Source organism: Malaclemys terrapin, chromosome 15 (genome assembly GCF_027887155.1).
Source record: "Malaclemys terrapin pileata isolate rMalTer1 chromosome 15, rMalTer1.hap1, whole genome shotgun sequence".
Lineage (NCBI taxonomy): Eukaryota > Metazoa > Chordata > Testudines > Emydidae > Malaclemys > Malaclemys terrapin.
Window position 1 is genome coordinate 18,811,930 of NC_071519.1, and position 25,950 is coordinate 18,837,879.

Genomic DNA, 25,950 nt, shown 5'->3' on the forward strand with positions numbered 1-25,950 from the left:
TGCTAACAACAGAAACTGGTGCACAGAGGCAGCAAACAAGAGGCAATCCTGGTGACTTCTGTTATGTTAGAAACAGAAGGGGGGAGAATCAGTTTGCCAAACAGAAAAAAATGGGAGTGGAAAAGCAGTTTCTAGTTTGTGAATATGCTGTAAACACTGAAATATATAAAAAAAACTAGATAGTGTGTGTTTCACAGTGACCTATGAAGTTTCCTGTGAATGGTTCTGCTCAATTAATATTTTCTTCTAAAAAATCAGTTCACTCTTCCACTAGTTACACAGATCAATTTCAGATGAAAGATTGTTTAATGATTTTTAACTGAGCCATAAAAAACATGAACAAACAGAAACAACCCTGGAAATTAAAGTGTGGTTCTACTCAGAAAAATCAACTCCATAAAAATGGAATCCTGGGGTTACATCAAGATGCCAGATCTATTTTTTCCAGCTTTGATACTTTTTCTGGATGCTAGTGCTACAAATGTGAACTGAGATCTCAGAGAAAAGCAGTGGTCTTTCTAGTTTGTAGCTCAGCATCAGTAAAACTAGTGGCATTCGTTACAACTTTGTCACCCCACTGTCTTCAGATTCTGCCCTCAGCTATAACTGAGCAACCACATTGTTTTCAGTGTGAATGCACAGGGTATAACTGGGGCAGAAAGTGACCCTGAACCTGGAATTTACTTAACGAGTTTTAGAACGGTTGAAGAACAAGATTCATCTCATTCTCCTGCATTGCCTAGGGAGGGCTAACGCTAGTAAAAGCTTGTAGCTAAATTAAGACAAGCTGACAGCACACAAGGAGCAGATCGGTTATTAAAACCATGCCATTTTTACAGAAGAGCTTTTCAGACTAGAGCCAGGGTTTAATTTGTTAGAGATTCAACTTCTACCTCTGTCTTTTTGCATACTTTAAACCATCCCTAAAACAGCACTTTCCACGAGCAAGAGGTAAGACCTGAACTGTACACACAGTGCCATGACAGTTTAGTTCAATTTTGGGGCACCTGTAATCCTTAGTCATTTTGAAAAGACAGGCTTCTAATACTCAAGCAAGTTACCTAGGTCAAGATGAAGCCTTACCTGAACTTGTAGCGGAGAAGATAACTGCAGCAGTGATGAAGAGCAGTGCCTGTAAGGGTCTGGGATCCGGATGCATAGCGCCAGATTACAGAAATTGAAAGCAGAGTTCCAGACTAAGACAAGGCACTGAAAAAACTATAAACAAGAAAAAAAGTCTACAGTAAATTTCAGATACTCTTTCCTTCTTTGCATACTGTTGACAGAAACACAGTCTGACATTTGATTCAAGGAAATTCCAACCTTTAAGAACTAGAGATTTTCCATATCTAAATCTGACACTGCCCTCTTGGCCAACACACCAGAGACTGAACCATAGACTTTCAGAGCTAAAAACATGACTTGCTACAGCTTGGGCTAATTGGCCAAGGCTATGTAGCTGTGGTCTGTGGGTTACATAAGCATATGACAGTACTCCAGATGAAGTAGAGACAAATCAGAAGTTTGTAAAGATTTTAAAAATTGTATCGGTCAAAGATTGAGAAGTTATAGATCCAGAGGAAAAAATCATGGTCCTTGTATTGATTTATCCATCAGCCAGCATTGATATTTGATCACAGATACGTGAGAGCACACATGAATTCTGACATACTAGGATACTCGATACAGATACAAAATATGTATTATGCATAGAAATCCAATCTGGATTTGACTTTAATGGGATTCTGCACAGGCATAAAAGGTCTCCCTGGGTGGAGCAACTTGCAGATTATGGGCCCGTGTTTATCTAGCACCAGTCATTATTTACTCACTACTTATCTCAATTTTACATTTGCTGATTTAAACTTCAAAGTACTCAGATTCTGGAATTTCAGATTTTCCAAATTCATCCAGTTCACCTAAGAAGAGTCCTAATTTACCAAATACTGTGTCTCCCTTTGTGCTCTGTGAAACTCCATTCTAAATAAATAGTGGAGGTTTTTTGTTTAATATTTCAGACCTTACTGACACTGAAGGGATTTTAAAAAATAATAATGGTTAGCGCTTATATAGCGCTTTTCAGAGTACATCTTCAAGTGCTTTTAGTGGAATTTGATTAAAAACCAGAATTGACCATCTGAAACTTTTCCTTCCAACCCAGAATGTCAAAACCAGAGCTCATTATTGAAGCCTTCGCCTTGGAAAGAAGAGACACTCTCAAAGCAACCAATATCCTTCACAAAGCAGACACCACCTACAGAAATCCCTCATTCCAAAACAAATTAAAGATTCAACTCCTATGTCTCCCTATATATTTTAGGCTAGAGTTTAGGCCAGAGGTCCCCGAAGTATGGGGCGCAGCATGGAGGACTGTCCGGGGAGCGCAGCAGGGCCCAGTCCATCCCCCATGGGGACGGGGAGGGAGCACCGCCCAGCCCCTCCCCGCCCCCAGCTCTGCTCTGCTCCCAACCCCAGCCGCATCCCCGGCTTCCGTTCCCAGCCTTGGCTACTGGCAAGGCCAGGAGTGGAGCCGCGCCTGGCCGCGATCCTGGCTGCCTGCGGCCCCACTCCCACCCTTGCCCCCCTTACCCCTGTCCATGTCCTACCCCGCCCACAAGCTAGAGTCCCGCTCTTGGCCTTGGAGGGTGGGGGACGGGAGGGGCACAGACCCTCAAAAGTTTGGGGACTGTTGGTTTAGGCTATTTCTAATATAAAACTTTTCATGAGAAGGAAGTATATGACATGTACCGTTTACAGAGTGTCTAGACAATTTAGTTAGAATACTTTACATTTCTCATCTTAAGCTTGCTAATCAGGTTACTTGGCAAAGACCTTCAGAGTGCATGCCCCAAAATACTGAAATCTAGTCAGCCAAATATTGTTTGTAAAAAATCTGATCAAGAATCGCCGGGAACGTGACCCAAAGTTGGCTAGGTTTGGCATAGTAGATCTGATTATGTAACTGAGCCCTTGTTCATAACAGAGAAATAAACTTAGCCAACCTACTGAAATACACAAGTGGTTTTCATTCTTTTGTTATTGCTGCATTGGAACATCATGCAGAGTATTCATAGGTTGACTTTTATAAAAGTCAAATTTAATTGTCAAAAATGACCACTCTACCTCAAATTATTTTCTTCATCAGACATGCGGTCCTCTATCCTCTCATCCCGCAAATCATAGATTATGGGACATTAATTACACAGGCTTACAAGCTACATCTTTTGTATTTCTCCAGACAGATAATTATGCATCCAGTTACACTATGCATGCGGAACCAGATTAAAAAAACCTCAGCACCGCTTTTCCAATAATTTTAATACACACACACACACACACACACACACACACACAGAGCAATTTAATTCCACAAAAGGACTTTAAATACTGTCACTAAATATTGAAGAAGCTCACAACAGAACCATAACAGAAAAGTTGCACAGAAAGCCAAATGATTTATTCATAACATAGTCCACACCAGATCTCAATTTTGCATTTCATAATATCAACCACACCATGAAACAATCAACCTGTCCTGCTGTCAGCTGTTACATACACCGAAATCTCAGATCTTAAATTTCTGACATTTGTGTCCCTCCAAATTAGTGGAGATAAGATCATGTTCCTCTCCAAAATCTCCAATATCTGCATATGGTATTTACATAAATTCAAAAAAGCAGAAAATCATCTGTAGACATTCATCTAAATGCCTCCCCTGATATTTAAATCCACTACTTCACAGTTACCTCATTTATTAACCTAGGCTATACAAGGAAGCAGCTGTTGATAACATTCAGTGCATTCTTTAAGGGCTTCATGTGTCAGCAATTTCTATGAAAATGTACATCTGATGTACAGGTCGGATCCTGGGCTCTGCTGGTCTAATGTACACTGCTCAGAATTCAAACAATTAAGAACTAGAGGCAAAACGATGAGCACCAAAATGTGGTACAGGATACAAATGTTTCAAATTGAAAAATGGAAAGCAGTACTGTAACTTTCACATTCTCAAAGCTTGAAGGTCAACGTAGCATGATGAAAAGACAAGAAAGTATTCGATCTTAATAGGAGTAAAAACACTTCATGTTTCCTGGAGGCTACTTACTTATTGCTGTTTTTCCCTGCATATCACATTTAAATTTTAAAAATGGTTCAAGGGGATCCTACTGAATTAGGTTAGATAATGCACCAAATTAAGGTTTGATAGGCCTGCAAGACCATTCAGTAGTTCGACGTGCCTCACTCTTAAAGAGTCCAACAATTGCTAATTCCTTTAGAGAGCACTCAAGGATATTTTTGGTAACACAGATGGCAGAAAAAAAAACTAGCTGTGTAGAAAGTGCTTGGTTTATTTGAATATTCCCTTGGTTCAAGGGCAGGAGAGCTACCCCTCTAGCGAGCACACAGGACAAAGTAAACATTCAGAGAACTTGTTAACATGAATCACTTTTCCGAAAAGGGTGGGGGGTGGTGTTTCTTTTTGCCAAATCTTTCCTCAACTATTTATTTATAAAAAGCAATGAAACGTAAATTCTAGGTCAACTTTAACCCCAGTGCATGAGGCTACTGGGTTACACTGCAGCTGTCTTTAACCAAGGCAAAGCTCATTATCTTCAACTAAAACCTTATCTTATGAAATCTCTCCTTTAGCCATTCTCTGATTTCCTTCTGTTTATCTTTTTTACATGTTCCTTATTGCCAGTGTCAACAGCTATTCTGCTCTTTTGATCTTTTAGTAGGCTTGAATGACACTGCGACCAATTACAGTGTATTATGTATACAGAAAAAACTGCACAAGAATTCATGCATGTGCCTAAGTATCCGCCAACTGGAAAAACACCACAAGTGTGCTATAAAAAACTTTAATGAATCTAAAGTAATCAGTTGTAAAAGCAATATTAGTGTTTAGGCACTTGCTTCAAATTCAGTTGTAAGAAAAGACATTGATGTTGCAAAAATTGGTATCTAAATATTGGAATCTGCTCAACTCTTTTGTCATTTTTATACTTTGTTACCCAAAGAACACCTAAGTAGGTGGAATATTTAAGTTGAACAATGTCTAGAGAATAAAGGCCACAGTGCCATGTATTAAAGCTTTCCTTTTACTGTACTTATGTCTCGTAAATATCAACAAAGAAAAATGCTTTTATAATGTATTAGGTTAATTACTTTCCAGCTGATGACTGATCAATGGCTTACATCAGTGGTTCTCAACCAGGGCTCTGGGGCCTCCTGGGGGTCTGCGAGCGGGTTTCAGAGGGGCCGCCAAGCAGGGCCAGTGTTAGACTGCAGGAGCCCAGGGTAGAAAGCCGAAGCCACACTGCATGGGGCTGAAGCCCAGGGTCCTGAGCCTTGCCACCTGGGGCTAGAGGCAGAGCCTGCAGCTTAGTTTCGCGGGGCCCCCGTGGCCCCACATATTGTCCTGCTCGCTACCCTCTAACACCGGCCCTGGCTTTTATATGCAGAAAACTAGTTGTGGAGGCACAGGTGGGCCATGGAGTTTTTATAGCGGGGGGAAGGGGAGCTCAGAAAGAAAAAGGTTGAGAACGGCCTACATGAAATGGTCAGTGTCACAATTCAGAGCAACGGCACATGTATTTGCCCTCAGTGGCCACACAAGCACACCCACTTTCACACTTCCCACTCCCCGGACTGTTACCTCTTTTAGGTGGAGACACACGACCCACTTCCTTCTGACCCGGCTATTCCCAGGTTGCACAGTTCCCTGCCTTCTATGTTATGCCCAACAGAGGCAGAGTGCCCAAACACACCTGCCTCCTTTCTCAACAGGGATGGTTAGAGTGTGACTGCCCCCAGTTATAGATACCGCAAAGCTCTTTCTATGCAAGCCTCTTTTATCCTTAAGGAATAACACTAGAGAGAGAACATTAAAAACAAGAAAGGAACGTACACACATGCTAATGATGATGGGCGATCACTCAGTACTGAGTATGATCATCTTCCATGGGAGTTATGGGTCCTCAGGTGGCTAATAAGGCCAATCCTTGAACCACAAGTTCTATTGCAATGAGGGCAGATGTTTTCAGGCTCAGCAGGAGGCTGTTGACCATGACTGGGAACCAGCCTCGCCTTCCTCCTGTGCCTCTTGTCCTCTTCAGCTTGTCGGCGAGCAAGTACAAACTGCAGGGGACCACCACATAGGACTTCACTCCATTTTAAGCAATCCTGGGCAAGTGTCTCCCAAGTGTCAATGTCAATATTACAGTTTTTTAGGTTGTCCTTCAGCAAGTCCTTATAACGCTTCTGTTGTCCACCAACGTTATAGTACCCTTCTTTCAGCTGAGAGAACAGGACCTGTTTTGGGAGGAGATGGGCTGGCATCCGGACAACGTGACCAGTCCAGCGGAATTGCTGACGGATGATCATTGCCTTGATACTGGTGGTCTTTGCCTCTTCCAGAACACTAATATTGGTGCGCCTGTCTTCCCATTTGATCTTCAGAATCTTACGAGGGCAACATGATGGTGCCTCTCAAGGACTTTCAAGTGATATCTATAGGCTGTCCAAGTTTTGGACCCATACCACAGTGTTGGGAGAATAACGGCTTGATAAACAAGAAGCTTGGTGTCTGTTCGAATGTTATGATCTTCAAAAACCCTGTGCCATAAATGAGAAAAAGCTACACTGGCACAGCTCAGGCAATGTTGAATTTCTGCATCTATCTGCCTTGGATGAAAGATGACTTCCAAGGTAGGAGGAAATGATCAACATTCTCCAGTGCCACTCCATTGATTTTGATAGATGGGGCATGTAATACCTCATTTGAAGAGGGCTGATAGAGCACTTTAGTCTTCTTGATATTAAGAGTGAAACCAAGACATGTGTAAGCATCGGCAAACATGTTCAAGATAGTTTGAAGATCTTTCTCAGAGTAGGCAAAGATTGTATTGTCATCAGCATACTGAAGTTCCACAATAGATGTTATGGAAATCTTACTCTTTGCTTTCAGCCTGCTAAACCTGAACAGCTTCCAATCCATTCTGTAAATGATTTCTACACCAGCTGTAAACTTCCCAGCAATTAGGTAAAGAATGATGGCAATAAAAACTGCAAACATGGCTGGAGCAATGATACAGCCCTGTTTGACTCCTGTTTGTACTTTGAAAGGTTCACTCTGGGAGGCAGTGCTGCTCAAAAGAGTCGCTTTCATGTTATCATGAAGCAATTTTAGGACATTGATGTATTTATCAGGACATCCAATCTTAGAAAGTACAGTCCAGAGGGCATGGCGATTCACTGAATCAAAGGCTTTAGTTAGATCAATAAAAGCCATGTACAGTGGTTGGTTTTGGTCCCGACACTTTTCTTGCAGCTGCTGTGCTGTGAAGATCATATCCACAGCTCCACGACATGGTCGGAAACCACTCTGACTCCGGTAAAATTTCTTCTGACAGGGGCAGAAGGCGGGTTGCAAGGATCAGCACCAGAAATTTACCTGCAATGGCTAGGAGGGAGATACCACGATTGTTTCCAGAATCCACCTTTATCCCCTTTCTTGAAGAGGGTGACAATCAGGGCATCCCTCATTTCACTGGGTATCTCCTCCTTTATACAGATATTAAGGATAAGCAGGTAAAGCTGCCAAATTAGTTCTGGTCCACCGTTTTTTTAAAGATTTTAGTGGGGATCCCATCAAGACCTGCTGCCTTGTCCTTGTTGTTCTTCATCTGGTTTGGTAGCCTATGGTTTCCTCACTTGCATCGATGATTACTGCTTTCAACTGGCTCCAATGTTCCTCAATTTCTTCCAGAAACTCTGATGGGAGCTGTTCTTCTAAGACTGCTTGGAAGTGGTCACGCTTAATAGAGTCCTTCAAATCTTGAACCTTCAACTTGCGCCTGACCTGCTTCTTTTGCAGCCTCCATTTGGGAGTGATCTTAATTTTCATTGTGAATCGAATAAGGCGATGATCAGTCCAACAGTCATCAGCACTTGTCACTGCTCTTGTGAGAAGTACGCCACTACCATCACGGGCATGAACTATGATGTAGTCGAGGAGATGCCAGTGCTTTGACTGTGGGTGTCTCCAAAATGTTTGGAATTTTTCCTTTTGTCGGAAAAGAGCGTTCGTAATAAGAAGTTCACGTTCAGCACACTTGGTCAGGAGCAGAATTCCATTTGAATTGCTTTTGCCAACTCCTTCTTTCCCCATTATTCCTTTCCACAGGTCTGAGTCTCGTTCAACATGTGCATTGAAAAAAATCTTCCTCTACATTCTCATCGGCATCCAGTGTTGGTGCACAGATACTCACAATAGTTGCCTGTTGATTTCTGGTGAGCCTCAATCGGCGTGTCATAAACCACTCACTGATGCTAACTGGTACCTCAGAGAGGCACCTTACGAGCTTGTTCTTTATAGCAAAGCCCACTCCATGCAATCGGGGTTCATCTATAGATTTTCCATTCCAGAAGTAGGTGTATCCTCCTTTCTCCTCCCTCACCTGTCCTTCATCAGCTCTTCTAGTTTCGGACAAAGCAGTAATATCGATGTTAAACCGACTCAATTCACAAGCAATAATGGCTGTATGTCGCTCTGGTTTGTCACTGTTTGAGTTGTCCATCAGGGTACGTACGTTCCAAGTTCCAAAGTTGAAAAGTTTCTTACATTTTTGACCGCTGAGGTGGTGATCCTGCTGGATGCGGCTATCCAGCCAAGAAAAACAGAGGCAAGACTATTTTTAGGGTACCTTTTCTAACCCCTTGCCCATGTGCGGTGAGCAGAGTGGATCCTAAAAAGGACTGCTCAGCCATGGGTGCAGCTGCAGAGATACTCGACCCACCTCAATCCTCGAGCAAGGTGACTGTATCACACACCCACTGCCTCTGTGTCGGTCTGAGACTAGGAACTTCCAGATTTCACTGCCCTGCTCCCGTCGCCACTCGCCACCAGACTTTTGACTTGTGCAAATGTTATTTTCCCTAAAACTGGAAGATGCCTGTGCGGGACTTCTTTTAAAGTGGGGAGACTGGTGCACAGCAGTCCCCACGCTATCCTTGACAGGACACCATGGCGATTGGAAATCCTCTATCTGCTGCAGCCTTCATCCACCTTCATAGCCGTTGTAACATTACACAACAGTTTCACCTCCATTGTGCAGTTATCCCGCTGTCTGCTCTGCCCTTAGGGACTTCTTGGACCACATTTGGTCTGGAACCTGGCCCTTGATCATTCTGCCATGGGTGACCATAGGGAGTACATGACTCCAGGCAGCATCACTCTTGGGGTCAAGAGAGCGCAAGCCTCTCTATCACTACAAGGTGGTGATCCATGGAGAGGACGTGCTAATAAGCTTACCAGGGTTCACCCCAATCCTAACATGGGCTGTGGCAGAAGCAGTCCTTCAACCCCACACCCAAAAGGATTAAGCTCACCGCAGCTTCAGCCCTGAACAAGCACCCAGGCTTATGAGGCCTCTGAAAAAGCCCAGTCCTTCCAACCCTGCTCTAAAGACTGGGGCCCTCTGTGGACCAGGGATCCTGTCTGCCTGCTGGATCAGAAAAAGCCTGAGCCAGTTTAAAACCAGGCTATTTACCCAAAAATCCTCTCTTTGTATGTGGGCTCCTGGAGAATCCAGTATGCGGACCTTTCCAGGGGTCTGACAACGGAGGAAGTACTACTTCAGAAGGTACGAACAATGCCACAACAACAGCTGCATTTTTAATACAATGCACCCCAAAGGTATTAACCATAATTATAAGGTATAACTTAATTCAGAAAAGTTATCTTAATTCCATAAGATCTGCTCAGGATATTTGCAGTACTGTTGTAGCCCGTGTTGGTCCCAAATGGTCACGAATGAACTCACCCAGAAAAATGATAAAATACAAAAATACTATATCACCCGTGAGCACTTTTCACAAAACGATCGTGCCACATCTGACCTCTCAGTCTTCGCCCTCAAAGGAAACCTGCACAACAGCTTCCAAAGATGAGCCCGGAGCTTAAATTCATAACTTTGCAAGACACTAAAAACCATGGTTTTAATAAAGACACTGGATTTAAGGCTGACTACAACAATCTGTAACCCACTAACCCCCTTTTAGGTCTTACGACTGCAGGGGTGTTAACAGGCCACTACACCTTAGAATGTGTGTTAACTTGCTTATGCTAAATGATCTCTTCCTCTCTGTATTTAGCTGTAACATTCTGAGTACATTTCCCAGACCTGAAGATGAACTCTGCGTAGCTCAAAAGCTTGTCTTTCACCAACAGAAGTTGGTCCTAAAAAAGATATTACCTCCCCCAACTGTCTCTCTCTAATTAGTGGATATTGTCAGTCTGTCACAGACAGACCACCAACTAAGTTCCTGGCAGACAGGTGTCCACTTTACAACTGGCAGGTTTGTTGAGAGTCTCAGAAGAGGTGGTCAAGGATTTAATGAGCAGAGAGAATGAACTTTTTCACCCTTAGCGGTGCTCCCTACAGGTCAGGGGCGAGGTGTACAGTCCTAGAAAGAGGTGGTGTGGGGGATGCCTAGATTTCCAGAGTCAATGAAGCACCTCTTCTCTGGAGGGAAGTTTATTTTCCAATGTTTTTCGTCCAGCATCTGACCTTGCCAGCTCTAAAGTAGCTGTACTACTGGTACATCAACTGCTATGAAAACCAGGAAAATGAAGAATTTCTTTGTAGTGAGTAGCGTCAGAAAGAATTGTTAATTCTGTTCAGTGTTGAAACACTAGTATTGTTCTGAATAAACAGGAGATTACTGAACTGTGCTTAAAGTTTTGCAGCTGAGTAAGATACAGTATAAAGCTTTGAGATATACTAATGAAAAACACTGATATTTAATCAAACTCATAATACTGACAAAGATCATTCCAGTTACAGAGCCTCACTTGTCATGAGATGAAGGTATGAACATCCTGATGAGCTCCCTCACAATTCTAAAGAGACCCCATGCCAAGGAGGCTCAATGCCAGAGGGATAGCTCAGTGGTTTGAGCATTGGCCTGCTAAATCCAGGGTTGTGAGTTCAATCCTTAAGAGGGCCATTTAGGGAACTGGGGTAAAAATCTCTTTGAGGATTGGTCCTGCTTTGAGCAGGGGATTGGACTAGATGACCTCCTGAGGTCCCTTCCAACCCTGATATAGAATCATAGAATATCAAAGTTCTGGAAGCATTATCTACGTGATGCCATCTGCTGGCAAATGAATGGAATTCCTGAGACTGGTATAGTGCAATGCAGAGCGACTGCCATAGGCTCAAGAAGTGGGATTGAGACTAGAATCGAAACAAATGCAGATCTGAATATAAGGGTGAAAAGTCCGAGTAGCTTATCTGGACTGACCTAACAGCTGCTGTACCACTTCTCATGGTCCAATACTGCTATTCATGGTATCAAAGGCACAGACACTAAATGAAGCACCACCATAGATATTAGCTGCATAAAACCAGGGTAGTGCTGGCAGCTGCTGTAATCCACCTACCTTGCCACAAACGTCAAGCTTACAAATATTTTACTATTTCACCTGAATTTAAAAAGTATCTAAGAGGAAAACCAGAAGTGAACTAAGACAGTGAATATTCCTCTTCAATGCAAAGAAGTATCTTATAATAGGATTTGAATGGGCTTGGGGCTAATAGGGAATTTCTTCCGAGTTTTATCGCCTTTTCTGCCAAGATGATAAAATAGTCACTTTTGCTGCACAGATGACATGCCAAGTAATTTGGGGCAAACTTTTGTTCTAAATTCTGCTGACTGGCCGGTTGTCTCTTGGTCTTGTTCCTCTACAGGAATTATTTCAGATTGTAATTTAACTTTGAAATGGAAGAAGGAGTAATTTTCTAGTCTTGCCCAGTGAGCAAAGTTTAACCCGCCAACGGTGATGAATTCTCAACACTGGTGTGCAGCCTCACAAGATGTCGCTAAGGTGCCACAAGTACTCCTGTTCTTTTGGCGGATACAGACTAACACGGCTGCTACTCTGAAAAAAAAGACAGGATTTAGGCTCTTTTAAATGCATAAAAGTAGTTTTGAGGTATTTCACGCGTCCCCTGGGAATCTTCCAAGCTTTCCAAGGGTAACAAACATTCTTTTAGGTATGATTAAACATCTTTTCCACCATAAGGTACTAGGCCTAACTTTTAAACAGCATAACAATGTACCTGATGGTAACAGCCTACTATTCTAAAACATCTTTTTTTCTTTAAATCCTCTCCTCCCTGTCCTTGTTGGCCTCATCCACCTCTTACGTCTTGTCTTTCGGACTGTAAAGCTCTTTGACTGTCATTTGTACTGTAACTAGCACAACGAAGTCCCAAATCAGTTGAGGGTCTAAATGAATATAAACAATAAATAATAGACAGTTTCCGCTGCTTAGCCATTGTATACACAAGTACTTCCCCATTTAAGTGCTGCTTTGTACCTACCCTTTCAGCTGTGCTGAGAGAGCAGGAAAAAGGAAAGTATATTCACTATGAAGAAGTTCCTATTTTCTTCTCCAAAGTTATTAAGGGTCCATCTTGCCCAGTATACTCTCTTCTGACAGTGGCCGGTGCCAGATGCTTCAGAGGGAGTGAACAGAATAGGGCAGTTTATCAAGTGATTCCATCCTTTGTCATCCAGCCCCATCTTCTCATGGTCAGACATTTAGGGACACCCACAGTATAGGGTTACATTACTTCACTTCCCCTCTGAGAGTTAAGAAGTTAAAGCTCTCTGGTTACCCACCCCAGTTCTAAAAATTGACAAATAGCCTTCTCTGTAAAGACAACGGTGCCCTGTATTGTCCTACGGCCAAAGGAAAGCCTCTATCTTTGGCAACATTACTCAGCTGTGCTAAAGGTAGCAAAAATGACAGCAGAAACGCCTTTCCCTGTGAATACATTGGCTTTGAGATTCCAGGGATTTCAGATCTTTGCCAACAAAGGCATTTCACATTCTGAAAAATGTTTAGTTCAGTATGCTACTATATCATAAACATTTTATATGCTCTGACACCAAAGCATATCAAGTACTGTTCTTCCTAGACCACACATAAGTTTCAGTATTTTTTTTAAAGTCTTTTTAATTTTAATTTGTTCTCTACAGTCTTCACTTTAGCAATGCAGTAGACTGACGATTTCAAAGAGAAACTGAATTTAAGATCTTTAAATAAGGCAAATAAAATCTCCAGAATTAGCTAACATACCGTGGTTATAGTGCACACAAGCTGAGTTGGATCATTAAAGTTCACACCAAGACACCTTTAAAAAAAAAAAAAAAAAGGTATTGAAGCCTATAGTTTTCTAAGAAAAAGTAATCAGACATTCCTTTAACTTTTGACTCCTCAGTGATCACCAAAGCCTTTGATCATTGGACTGTCTTCATGCTGTCCTCCTGGGATCTGGCAAAAATGCGCATAGCAGCTGGCACACATACTTTGCTAGTTTTTATTTGTTTGTTGGGAGGGGGCAGTGAAAAGCCCAGTAGCAACTGGCATACTGCCCATCAGTTTTAACTACTGGCCCCTGGTGTTTATTCTTGGTTCTTTCTGGTAGTTATAAAATCTCTTGAAGCAGTCATGTGTAATTGACACTGATGCAGTCTCACACATACCACATAACTCATATGTTCACTACAGAAACATACAGTATACATTTGTAAAAACAGCGCTGCTGTGCATTAAGAACACAGTTGATAGGTATAGTGCTGATAGGAAGGTCTGCGATTGTTTAAAGGGAAATGTAATCTTATTTAAGCATATTTATGAATGCTTAATCACTCAAAAATTCACACCAACTTTTAACAAGAAAATGCAGCACCTACAGTGTTCATAACCCTCCCCCCCTTCGTCCTTCAGGGTCTCAATCGAGTCAGCCATGCATGCAAACTGATCCTGTCGCCAGCAAAAGCATTTCCTTTCACTGTGGTCAGCCAAAAGCAGAGGAAGAAAATGGAAGTGACTTGGAGTTATGGCACCAAAAAGGCCAGACGAGCAAGGAAATAATCAACTCCACATGAGCCACTTCTAGCCCATCACAATGAAAAGGGCCCACGACTAACCCCAGGAAAGGTCATCAGGACCTTGGGGGTCACAAGCAGAAAAAGGCAATAGTGTGGCTGCCAGCTGCAATAAGAATCAATGTGTTCCTAATTACGCTCAGAAGAGGGGCTTGAGCTCAAAGGAAAAGTTTTGCTGTAGTCACAACTTGCATAAAAAATTAAAGCGCTCCTGTTCTACTCCCTTCAAAGCAGGCACCACAAGAAACCAAACAAAGTAGGTAAGAAATCACGCATCTACATAAATGTGGACGGAGGGCTTTGTGTATGTGTTTTTAAAAAAACATAATTAAATATTTGTATTAGAATTATTCAGTTATGAAAGACAGGATTTTGAGATTATGCATAATAAAACCACATCAAGGGTTTGGGGGGGGGGGGGTGATCAAACTCAGCCCAACCGTCTTGCAGATCCAACATTTTTTCTAGTTAGATTTTTCAAGGGTGGCTTTATGAAAAATCACATGTAACCCTCCAAACCAAGAATGGAAGCAGTAAACAGACCTGAGAATCAAATGAAAATAGGTTGTCTACCAGGCAAGATTACCGAAAAACTATTAAATTGATCACATGGAAAATTATTTCAATTTGAAGTCATGACATCCTTTCAGAATGAGTTCATATCTGAAACTAATATATATTCCTAACAAAAACACTTTTCTAAACAAAACAAAAGGGGGGGGGAGAATAAATGAAGCAAGCAGTTAAGGCATTAAATATCCCTAAAACATCCCAAGTTCTCCTTCTTGACCTTAACTCATTCCCTTCCCCCCCAACTATTCCCTTATCCAAGAAAATACTGAGCCATAACTCAAACCATGTTTTTATTAGGTTTGTGTTTTCATTATTAATATAGGGCTGATCTGACTTTCATAAACATTGTATGTAGGTTTGCACATGGTTTTGTATTGATGTGTATAAGTGAGGCATAAATGTCAGTTTGCAAATGGTGGCAGCCAGATATATTTTTCTGGAACGTTTGGGAAGATTCTTGTGAATGGATAACCTGCTGCTAGTGACTGTTCTAAATTTGGTAGCAATTTTTGTGTAGAACAAAACTCTGCAAGTGTTTGTATCGGTTCATTGACATAGACAGAAACAGATATAGATATATAAAAATCTGTTACGATCGTATATTTGCTCCGGACAAAAGTGTAGATATAATGACTGCACATGGTAGATGAAGTTGAGAAAGCCAAATAAGTTCTATATGTGGGATGATGATGGACTCTTGACAGTACCTGCCACTATCTATACCATGTTTATCAAGTACCTTAACAAGATGCCTCATTAATACACACTGAACATAAGAGTTAAGACAACCTTCAAGGATGTCACATTTCAAAATTTAGTGACAACAATTGATCACTCACCGCCAACTGGCTCCTGTTTCTAGCTATGACTGACAACTATAGGGCAATTTCTCACATATGTACCAGCTATAATCCTTGGTAATCAAAATGATAATTTAAGCATTTCAAGAAGTCCAGGATGAACAAATAGACAACTGATCCAAATTGAAAACCACAAGGTCATTGATGACCCTGACATTTCATTTGAAACATAATGAATAACTCAGAAACAGATCAAATGGGAGGGGAGGGGGGAAGACAACAGGTGGCCCAACCCTACAAAGACCAAAGAAAAATAGCACACTAAGCCAACATATTTGCATGCAGTTTCAGGAACAGGACCGTGTGTTAAATCAAAAGAGCTTGCAGGAATCAAAGGAAAAAGCTGTAACAAACTCAGCCTCAAACGCAAATAAACTAAATAAAGCTTTCAAAAAGATCAGAAAAGGAATCAAACAGCCTATATTCTGTGGCCATTCTCTCTATAGAGAACATTAGTTTGTCTGTTAAAGAATAGATACTGTACACTTTATCAGTGAGGATTTTATGTTTTCTTCCAGGTCATTACTAAAAATGTTAAATAGCTTACGGCCAAGAACTGATCCCTGAGGAACCCCATTGGGAACACACCTGCTGGATGGCAATTCCCTGTGTACAGTTACATTTTTAAACCTGCTAGTCAGCTTTTAATCCACTTAATGTGTGCCATGTTAAGTTTATATCACTTTAGTTTTCTAATCAAAGTGTCATGCTGGTACCAAGTCAAATGCCTTACAGAAATTTAAGTATATTACATCAACACCATTACCTTTAATCAACCAAATTTAACCTCATTTAAAAAAAATATATCAGGTTAGTTTGACATCTGTTCTCCAAAACCACAATTAAATTTGCATTAATTATATTAGCCTCCTTTAATTCTTTATTGAGCAATCCCATATCAACTGCTCCATTATCTTGCCTGAAATTGATGTCAGAGTGAGAGGCCTATAATTACCCAGGTCACCCTGTGATGTTATCTGATTAGAGTATGACCATGCAAAATCATTGTTGCTACCACTGTTCTATAATTGCAACAAATATTATACAAAGTGTGACGCATGGCCAAAAGGGGTTAAGCATCCTGCAGGATAAATGACCAGAGTCAACCATTAGAGACACATGTTAGGAAAGTATATAAAAGGTAATTAGGACCATTCCATGGTAGATAGGCTAGAACTTGGAAATGCAAACCTATATTGTTAGAAATTAGAGGTGATACTAATTGTATGTGTATACTCATATCTTGTTAAAGGTTAGCCATGTAAATAGACAGTTCCTGTCTGTCACTACAGCTGTTAATTCAAAGATCAAAAGGGAATATTAACATTTAGATGAATCCTGGGTGAAATAATGTCATTGTCCATATGTCTCTTTAAAGTTTGTGATAGACTGCCTAATGGATAAATTGCCTTATGTTAATTTATGTAGCTAATTACCGGCGATGCTTAGGAAACAGCCCTACTTCAAAGTTGCCCTGATTGCCTATTGTTCGCCTAAGGACTCTGACCTGTCAAGGAAGGCCTGGTACTGTATAAAAGACCCTTGGGTCCTGATTCTTTTTCATCTCAGATCTGCTTGATGCCTCATGCAGGGGAAGCTTAAGCCAAAAGGCTGAGATCTCCAGTCCTAACCTGGAATCAGCCTGAATATAAACATTGGACTACAACCTATAAACTAATTCTGAAATAACTCTTTGCAACTACAAAGCTCACCATCTCTGCTATGAATCTGAATCTCAAGAACCGTACTCACGTCTGTATGTATACTGATCTTTTAACCAATACTCTTTTCTTTTTTAATAAATTTTAGTTTAGTTAATAAGGATTGGCTGTAAGCGTGTACTTGGGTAAGATCTGGAATATTCATTAACCTGGGAGGTAATGTGTCCAATCCTTTTGAATTGGTAGAACTTTTTTATATGATGAATAGGATTTTCAGTAATCCACAGCTGGGCTGTTTTAAGGGAACTGAGTTGTTGGCTTCTGGGTAACCAGTAAGGTATTATAGAAGCTGTTTTGTGCTGTTTTGGTAAATTTAAGTATCAGAATATCTACAGTTTTGGGGATTGTCTGCTCCATTCTATGCAGCTCACCTAATTGAGTGACCTCAGTTGGTTCCCTTGGGGCGCTGGTCACACACCCCATTTACCCTTTTAAAATACTGTCACATCGTCAGCTTTCTTCCAGTTTACTGGAGCTTCCCAATGTGCCAATTCTTACTGAAAATAAACATTATTGGTCCAGCAACCTCCTCTGCCAGCTCTTTTAAAACTCTTGGGTGCAAGTTACCTGGACCTGCTGATTTAAAAATATCTGACTTTAATGGCTGCTGTTTAACATCCTCTAGAGAGGTTTGTGGAATGGAAAGAGTGTTATATATTACATCATCTGTTTTTTCCCCCAAACATATAACAGAAATATTTATTGGTCACTTCTGCCTTTTTTGTATCATTGATAATGCTATCATTTCCATCCTGTAATCAGTATATAAGTATTAAGGACTGCGTTTCGGACTTTAAACTGCAAACATTAAGTTAGAATGTCTACGGACGGCAGCTTCAGAAAAGTCAATAGCATAAATGCCAATTCAGTTCTCTCGCACCTCTTCCATTGAATCCACATGCATGCTATGGGATGATGTTTACACTGTATCTCAGATTAAATAGTAAAGTGTCTGCAATGAACTTTCAGAACAATTTTTATTTCTTCAAGAATATGTCAGGTCACGATTTTTGGCTCCTTCCCTACATCTCTTCTCCCTCCCCTATAACCTTTACCTTCTTCCCTTAAATAGCCCCAAGCCCCCCCCCTCCAGGCTTCTCCCCCCTCAAACAGGATATTTGCAAACCAGCACACTGTTTGCTATATTTGCATGTTACTTTCCCCTAACCTTTGGGACAGGGCTACCTCCCACTATGCTTGTACAGTCACTAGCACAATGGTGCCCTGATCTCCGCTGTGGTTTTTCTTTGGGCACACCTTCAAATAGATCATCTTTTGCTTGTCACTAGAAATTGAAGTTAGCACAAAATGTGGCTGTGCACTTATTAAGCGAAGTTGTATACTGACAGCATTGGCTACCAGTTGGCTTGAACAGAACTTAAGGTGGTGTTTTTGACCAAAGAAGTGCTACGTAACATGATACGCCCCATACCATTGCTGACTATGGCAGAACTTGAGCTTACTTGGTCTAAACTGGAGGGAGCTTCCAAAGAGCTGCTCAACTTCAGGATTCGCTCCTCAACTTAGTCCAATAGAGCCGAATCTCTTGGCCTTCAGAGCAAATGCAAGATTCATCTGTTTATTGTATTAATGTTTATGGACAGAATTTGTTGTGAGGCTAAAACTGACAGGGCTGTTTTCATAGAATAGAATCATACAGTCATAGAATATCAGGATTGGAAGAGACTTCAGGTGGTCATCTAGTCCAACCCCCTGCTCAAAGCAGGACCAGTCCCCAACTAAATCATCCCAGCCAGCGCTTTGTCAAGCCTGACCTTAAAAACCTCTAAGGAAGGAGATTCCACCACCTCCCTAGGTAACCCATTCCAGTGCTTCACCACCCTCCTAGTGAAAAAGTTTTTCCTAATATCCAACCTAAACCTTTTCTTATACTGTACAATGTTGTAGAAGCATTTAATCAATGTCAAGAAACGTAGAGTTACAAATAGGTGCTCTTTTGTTTGAAGAAATGAAATTAATGTTTTGGGGCCTGGTTCCCTGAGACCGTATCTTTCCCCAGGACACTCTTTATTTTCAATTGCTTATCAGACAGCCCTTAAATTTTACATTTAGGACTGAAGCTTCTCACGCTTAGTGTCAGCTCTTAGGTGAGTTCTGTTATAAAGTCTGAATCAAATCCATTCATCTGTTTGAGTGATACAGTAGGTGGGTAGCAGGATTTTTTCAGCTGTTAAAGTTTTTCAGATGCTTATTTTGCACTCTGATAACTCAAACATCTTTGTTTCAAAACTTCAAGTTTGGCACACATATGGTCTTGATTGAAAAATGCATGCTTGGCCTTGTCTGAAGAAACTGGTTCTGAAACAGAGTTATGAGCATTTAACAGCTTGTGTACTGTGCATGTGCAATATATTATGCTTTCCTTCTTCCTGATGTGAACACACACCAATATGGGCTCATAGTTCAGTCAAACTGAATGACGTTACAATGGGGCAAGGTCTGAGTTTACACCTAGAGAGAGAGAGGACTTTCTATCACACAGCAAACACCACAGAGCAGAACTCTGTCATGTAACACATTAAGGAGTCCACAGATTTTTGTACTTCAGATGCATCTGTGCAGCATTACATGTTGGGTAATCAAAGACTCAACTGCCATTCACTCACATGGGCAGAATTAAGTTGTGAGAACCACGCCACTGGAATTTCCTCTGGACTCTTACTAACATATTAATCTTAGGGCTAATCTACACTGGCGGGGGGGAAATCGATCTAAGATACGCAACTTCAGCTACGTAAATAGTGTAGCTGAAGTCGAAGTATCTTAAATTGATTTACCTTGGGTCCTCATGGCGTGGGATTGACAGCCGTGGCTCCCCTGTCGACTCCACTGCTGCCGCTCGCTCCGGTGGAGTTCCGGAGTCGACAGGGAGCGCGTTTGGGGATCGATATATCGCGTCTTAACGAGACACGATATATCGATCCCCGATAAATCGATCGCTACCCGTCAATACGGCGGGTAGTCTGGATGTACCCTTAGTGCTTTAAGGAATTCTACATTATCCAAAGTTAGATAAGTTATCTCTGAGCCTGTAACTGAAAGAATATATTCCTCTACTGGCCCATACATATGCCTTCCTGCCTAGAAGCATTCACACTAGATTTCTACATTCAAGTAGCTACTCTAGAACATCAGCAGTATATATGGAAAGTATAAAATCCAGGAAATTACAGGAGCACCACAGGATTTTTCAGAACATACAATATGCACAACTTAGGCTAGTTTTGTTTGCAACTGTGACACCAAGTCCCCTTGTGCCTTGCTAAAGCAGCGTATGTGGTTCACAGCATCATGAACTGATCTCAGATTTCCCAACTTTCCAGCCTCAAGAGAAAGTTAGGGATTAACCACTAGTATTAACACACAGTATTTCTGGGTTGCAAGTATTTTTTAAATCCCTGAACTAAGCCTATTTATTTAAATGTGGTTTATAAAACAGAAATGTGCAAAAAAATGACTTATTCAGGCCACAATGGTTCTGATGAAGCCGTCAGACTAAGCAGACTACAGACTAATGGCTCCATCAGAATAATTGTAGAGTGAGTAAATTCAAAGTTCTAGCTCTTTGCTTTCCCTTCTTCAGAGCCTTACACAATATTGATCTCACATACCTGTCTGTTAATAAAATCTTAATGGTTCTCCATTCTTGCTTTTGTGCCTATAATGCTGTCCCTAGGCTTGGGGTAGACTTCTTGCCTGCCACCCCTTCTCTTAATCACGCCTTAAAATATTGTTTCTAGGAATGCTTCCGTTTCCTTATCAGTAATCCCCTCCCCTTCTTGAACTACTGACCAGACCCTTACATTGGCACCTCTTTGGAGCTGGGGTCAGATCTTAGTCTCTAAAGCATCATGTACATTTATGATGGTGTATTTAATAATACGTAGTCTCCGGAGCTCCCCAAACTATTGCAATTTCGAGGTGGATTTACTAGCATGAAATTAAAGTAACACACAAAGTTCTCAATTGACACAAGAAGATCCAGACAAGAGCACTACTACGTATTTTCACAGCTCAGCTAGATACTCCGAAGTAGCTAACACCCACAAACTTAACTACGCAGACTAAATACACACACTGTATGGCAAACGTTTCAAACCCACCTATAAGTATAATGTTTTTAATCCAGAGTACATATTTAACACACCAAGATGATTCACGCTTGTTTATACCTGGCAGATCACTTACCTGGACTAACGAAGTAAGAAAAAAAATGGGAAAAAGACTGGAATGATCAGTTTGCTGTAAGCACCAGGAAAAATATTAAGAATAGACCCTCCGACAATGGAACTATGCTAATTTATATTAGCTGAGGTTCTGGCTCCACCAGTTTTACTTCCTGCACTTGGAAGCCATCTACCTCAAGTTTGAATTTAATGGGAAAAAAAATACACCCCTCTGTGGCTGAACCCTGCTACAAAAGAGCTATTAAAAGAAAGAAACTCGGTTAATTTGCCACAACTTCAGAAAGTAATCCCACACTTCCACTGGCATCCTCCAACAACCCCTGCAGTTCTGTAAAATGTAGGCAAAAGGTGTTTTAAACCAGTTTATCATCAAGTCTGATTCATTCTGTTGCAACTTGTAGTGATCCATTTTACCTGTGAGCCCTTAAAGGGAAGTACAACTAGTCTATTAAATCCATACCTGCAGCCAGAATTTACAGCAACCCAATCTATTGCTGTCTTACATCATGGGCAATTAGGAACACAAACTCATGGCTGCAGGGGATGGGAGGCTCCCTTGAACCAGAGAGCAAAGCTTGTGCGCTGTAGTCTAGATAGGATTTCAGTATACATACAATGGCAGTGGATTCCACAAAGTTGACTAAATGCTACATCAAAAAAGGGAACATCTGACCAGTTTTGACTACTCCCTTCATAATTCTGAACATTTCAATCAACTCTCCTTACTGGGCTAAACAATCTTCCTTTTTTCAATTTCTTGGCACATGCACTGAGTCTTGGTATGCCTTTAACATTTTCAACCTAATTCTAGATGAGGCAACCAAAACTGAACACGGTGTTCCAGATGGAGCCATACTTTTGTACAAAAGCGTATGTTCTCTTTGTAATGCATTATCTAGAAAATTATTAAAGACGAAGACTTAGAAAACTAAGGGTATGTCTATACTTACCTCCGGGTTCGGCGGTAAGCAATCGATCTTCTGGGATCGATTTATCGCGTCTTGTCTAGACGCGATAAATCGATCCCGGAAGTGCTCACTGGCGCCGCCGGTACTCCTGCTCCGCGCGAGGAGTACGCGGAGTCGACGGGGGAGCCTGCCTGCCACGTGTGGACCTGCGGTAAGTACCTTGTAGTTCGAACTAAGGTACTTCGACTTCAGCTACGTTACGCAACTTCAGCTACGTGAATATCTTAGTTCGAACTGGGGGGTTAGTGTGGACCAGCCCTAAGATTAAATCCCAAAAGCAGTTAAGATAGCATGTAGTTAGAGATTTTGCTGGGCTCTTTCTGGCCCTAGACAACTTAATAGCACTAGTCACCAAAAGTGCCATCTTCCAGTGTCTGCCCTCTCAGACAATCACCTGGTCACAGCAATCCATACGCTGGTCTCCTTGCTCAACTATTGTAATCTGTAAGGCCAATATACTGTCCTTCTGCAAATCCATTCTCAAGACCTACTTTTGCTGTGATATTTACAAGAAATCAGCTAATCAATGATGGCAAGGAGTGGCGGCAGTTGGGAACAGCAGATTTTATTTACTGACTTTTATAGCGTTCCAATGATTATCATCAAGTTGTACAACAGCTAACTGTTATTTTGTTCTCTTTACTCTCATTCTTCCCCTTCCCTCCTACGCTCAAATGCTGTGCCTGGTTTCAAAATCAGATTCTAAGCATTTTGGGGAAGGGACTATTTCCTTGTACAACATAACAATGGCCTCCAATCCTGACTGGGGCAGAAATAATATTAAACTCACTCTACTAGGGCCTAGAGAAGAGTCATAAGGAAATTAAAGGTAATTCATAACATAGCCACCCATCCAAGAGTGCAGAACTGATCCGTAAATCCCCCAATAGAACAGAACCACTATCACACAGACTAAATTTCTTTGCATGACTCACATGAGCCATGAAACTTGTCATGAACAACACAACAAAGTTCAAACACAACCACAACATGACCAAGCTACCTGATTGAAAAGTGCACCTCTTTTATCCATACAGACATGGACAATATAGAACTTGAGGGAACTAGGGGTAGGTCTATACTTACCTCCGGGTCCGGCGGTAAGCAATCGATCTTCTGGGATCGATTTATCGCATCTTATCTAGACGCGATAAATCGATCCCGGAAGTGCTCGCCGTCAACGCCGGTACTCCTGGTCCGCGAGAGGAGTACGCGGAGTTGACGGGGGAGCCTGCCTGCCGCGTCTGGACCCGCAGTAAGTTCGAACTAAGGTACTTAGACTTCAGCTACGTTATTCACGTAGCTGAAGTTGCGTATCTTAGTTCGAAGTGGGGGGTTAGTGTGGACCAGGCCTAGGTATAGAACTTGAGGGAACCAAAACAAGAATAGCAGGCCCACGGGGCTGGAAGACCCTTTCCCAAAGCAGACTGGGATAAATCTCATCTGCACCATCTTCAAGTTGCACTACAAACTTACTTATTTGCCACTGCACTGCCTGAAGTACCAGAGCAGAAGAAAATGTAGTAACGTACTAAAGACAGAATGAAATCAAGAGCAAGGCATATTAATTGTCCCTCCACACACTTCTCATGGTTTCTATGATGTATGCACAGGTCTTACCCTACAATGCTATGTGCTTTAGAAATGCTTACATAAATCTTTTAACAAATTTCAATGAGTCCTCAGTTGAATGTTACATTTTGTTGCAACAGAGCTATTTAAATATTGTTGGAACCTGATCACAAAATAGGGTAAAGAGTCCAAAAACCTTCACATGATTTAAGCTCCACTTAAACATTTAATACAGGGCTCAAGTGGCACAGAGGGCCTTACACAGGCCCTCTATGGGGTGAATTCCATCCTACATGCATAGCAATCAGCTACTGTGAATAACAAGATTAAGTAGCATCACTATTCTGATCTGTGTTTAAACTTGCAATCAAGGACAGTGAATGTTCACTTTAGCGTTTATTTTCACTTTTAAAGAAAGCTTACAGACAAGGCTCAGTCACACAGAGGTGCCTGACCTGATATTAGTGTTGTCCATCCTAATGGAACACTTTCCCAAACCCAGATAAGCAACATTTGCCTTCTGCAATGTATACATCTCTAGAGTAAAAAACACTTCTGGCTGGGAGAAGAACTCTGCCCATTGTAGTTTTCTGCAACCCATCTTGTTGAGTAGGAGGGGCCTTAAATTGTACATTTACACATCAGTTCCCTATCTCAGACTTTGTAAGCAAACAGGTGATAAACCTCAAAACTTTCAAACTTCAACTGAACTTACTTTGCTTATTAGATTAGTTTCCATAGCAATTTTAGGATTTTGTACTGTAGTGTACGCTTTTAATATAAACAATGACAAACTAGTTTTAGTTTGGAATTTCAAATGCAGATACATTATGCACATACATTGTTTATGTTTATAAAATAAATTTATTTCACACTATTTCCTCCTGACACATCCAGCTTAAACTGTACTGATAAATGTACAAGATAGGATACAAGGTAACTTCAAAGAACAGGAAATAAATCCAAAACGTGCTCACTTTTAAAAAAAAAAAAAAAAAAAAAACACAAAATCAGATGTCCTGAATTTAGAAAGTTAATATCAAAACCTTCTAGTACTTGCAAAATTCATCAATTCAGCTCCTTCAATCCTAGTCTGTCTTTATAACAGTGATACTCAGACCGTGGGAGCCAAAAGTGGCTCTTTAATGCATCTCCTGCAGCTCTTTGAAGCACGATATTAAAACAGTGTGATTTAATTATTAACCAATCTAAGTTATTAACCGATCAGGATGCTTTTACTATGTTATTAACCAATTGCAGAATACTTGGTCAATCATTTTGCTGTGACAATACAAAGAGAGAGAGAGAGAATGAATTCACACTGCTGTGGCTCTTTTGGGTAATGCTGGTCCCTAATTTTTTCCTGAACCACTGAGATCTGAGTATCACTGGTTTATAATGCTAAAGAAGTTCAAGACACTTAACTCTGGGCACTAGACACAGCTGTGTCAAGTAAACTCTACCATCAGATGGTCCCAAAAATCTTCTCTCGTTACTTTTGAATGCACCGCAAACAGAAAGTGCAACACAATGTTAGCCTCAGATTGCATCACTTCGTAAATCCAAATTTAGAAAGATTTAATTAAGCATAAAACTGCAATAATGTATAGGGAGTTTTAGAGCTTCACTCCCTTCATTACCAGGCTCCTTATACATCATTACAAAGATTTAAAACACACATTCCTATTTTATTTTGCAACACAGATTAGTGGCAAGAACAGAAAACATCTTTTGTTCCAAGTTTCCCCCCCCCCTTGCATTTTATTAGAAGCAACTCAGACCTCAGTCAAGCTGTGATACACTATCATTTTAGAACTTTTAGGCAGCAAATATCTAAAGTGCTATAACATATGCATATTTTGAAGAGGTTATTGAGAAACAATAGGTTTCCTGATGCTATAGTCATATAGCAGTAATAGCCTCTAACAAACCTTATGAGAAGTTGGGCTTATATTTTACCTTGTAAACATACAGCAATATCATCCTATGCAAAATGAAAGAGTATAGGAAGCCTCTGGGAGGTGCATCTTCTCCAGGAGAGAAAAAAAAGCAATTAATCTTAGTTTGCCTACACTGGTGTGAT

At 41.1% G+C, this 25,950-nt stretch overlaps 1 protein-coding gene across 4 annotated transcripts in view; it reads right to left on the reverse strand.

Moving 5' to 3' along the window:
- CDON (cell adhesion associated, oncogene regulated) overlaps positions 1 to 25,950 on the reverse strand; it is a 93,301-nt gene that overhangs the window by 56,248 nt on the left and 11,103 nt on the right. For 3 of the 4 annotated variants that reach the window (XM_054005346.1, XM_054005343.1, XM_054005344.1), the window contains exon 2: positions 1,084 to 1,218. In XM_054005346.1, the coding sequence (XP_053861321.1) occupies positions 1,084 to 1,159 (76 nt within the window). In that variant the 5' untranslated portion in view covers positions 1,160 to 1,218. Of the gene's footprint in view, positions 1 to 1,083; positions 1,219 to 13,153; positions 13,209 to 25,950 lie in introns of all 4 variants that reach the window. The other variant, XM_054005345.1, reaches the window with a different exon arrangement.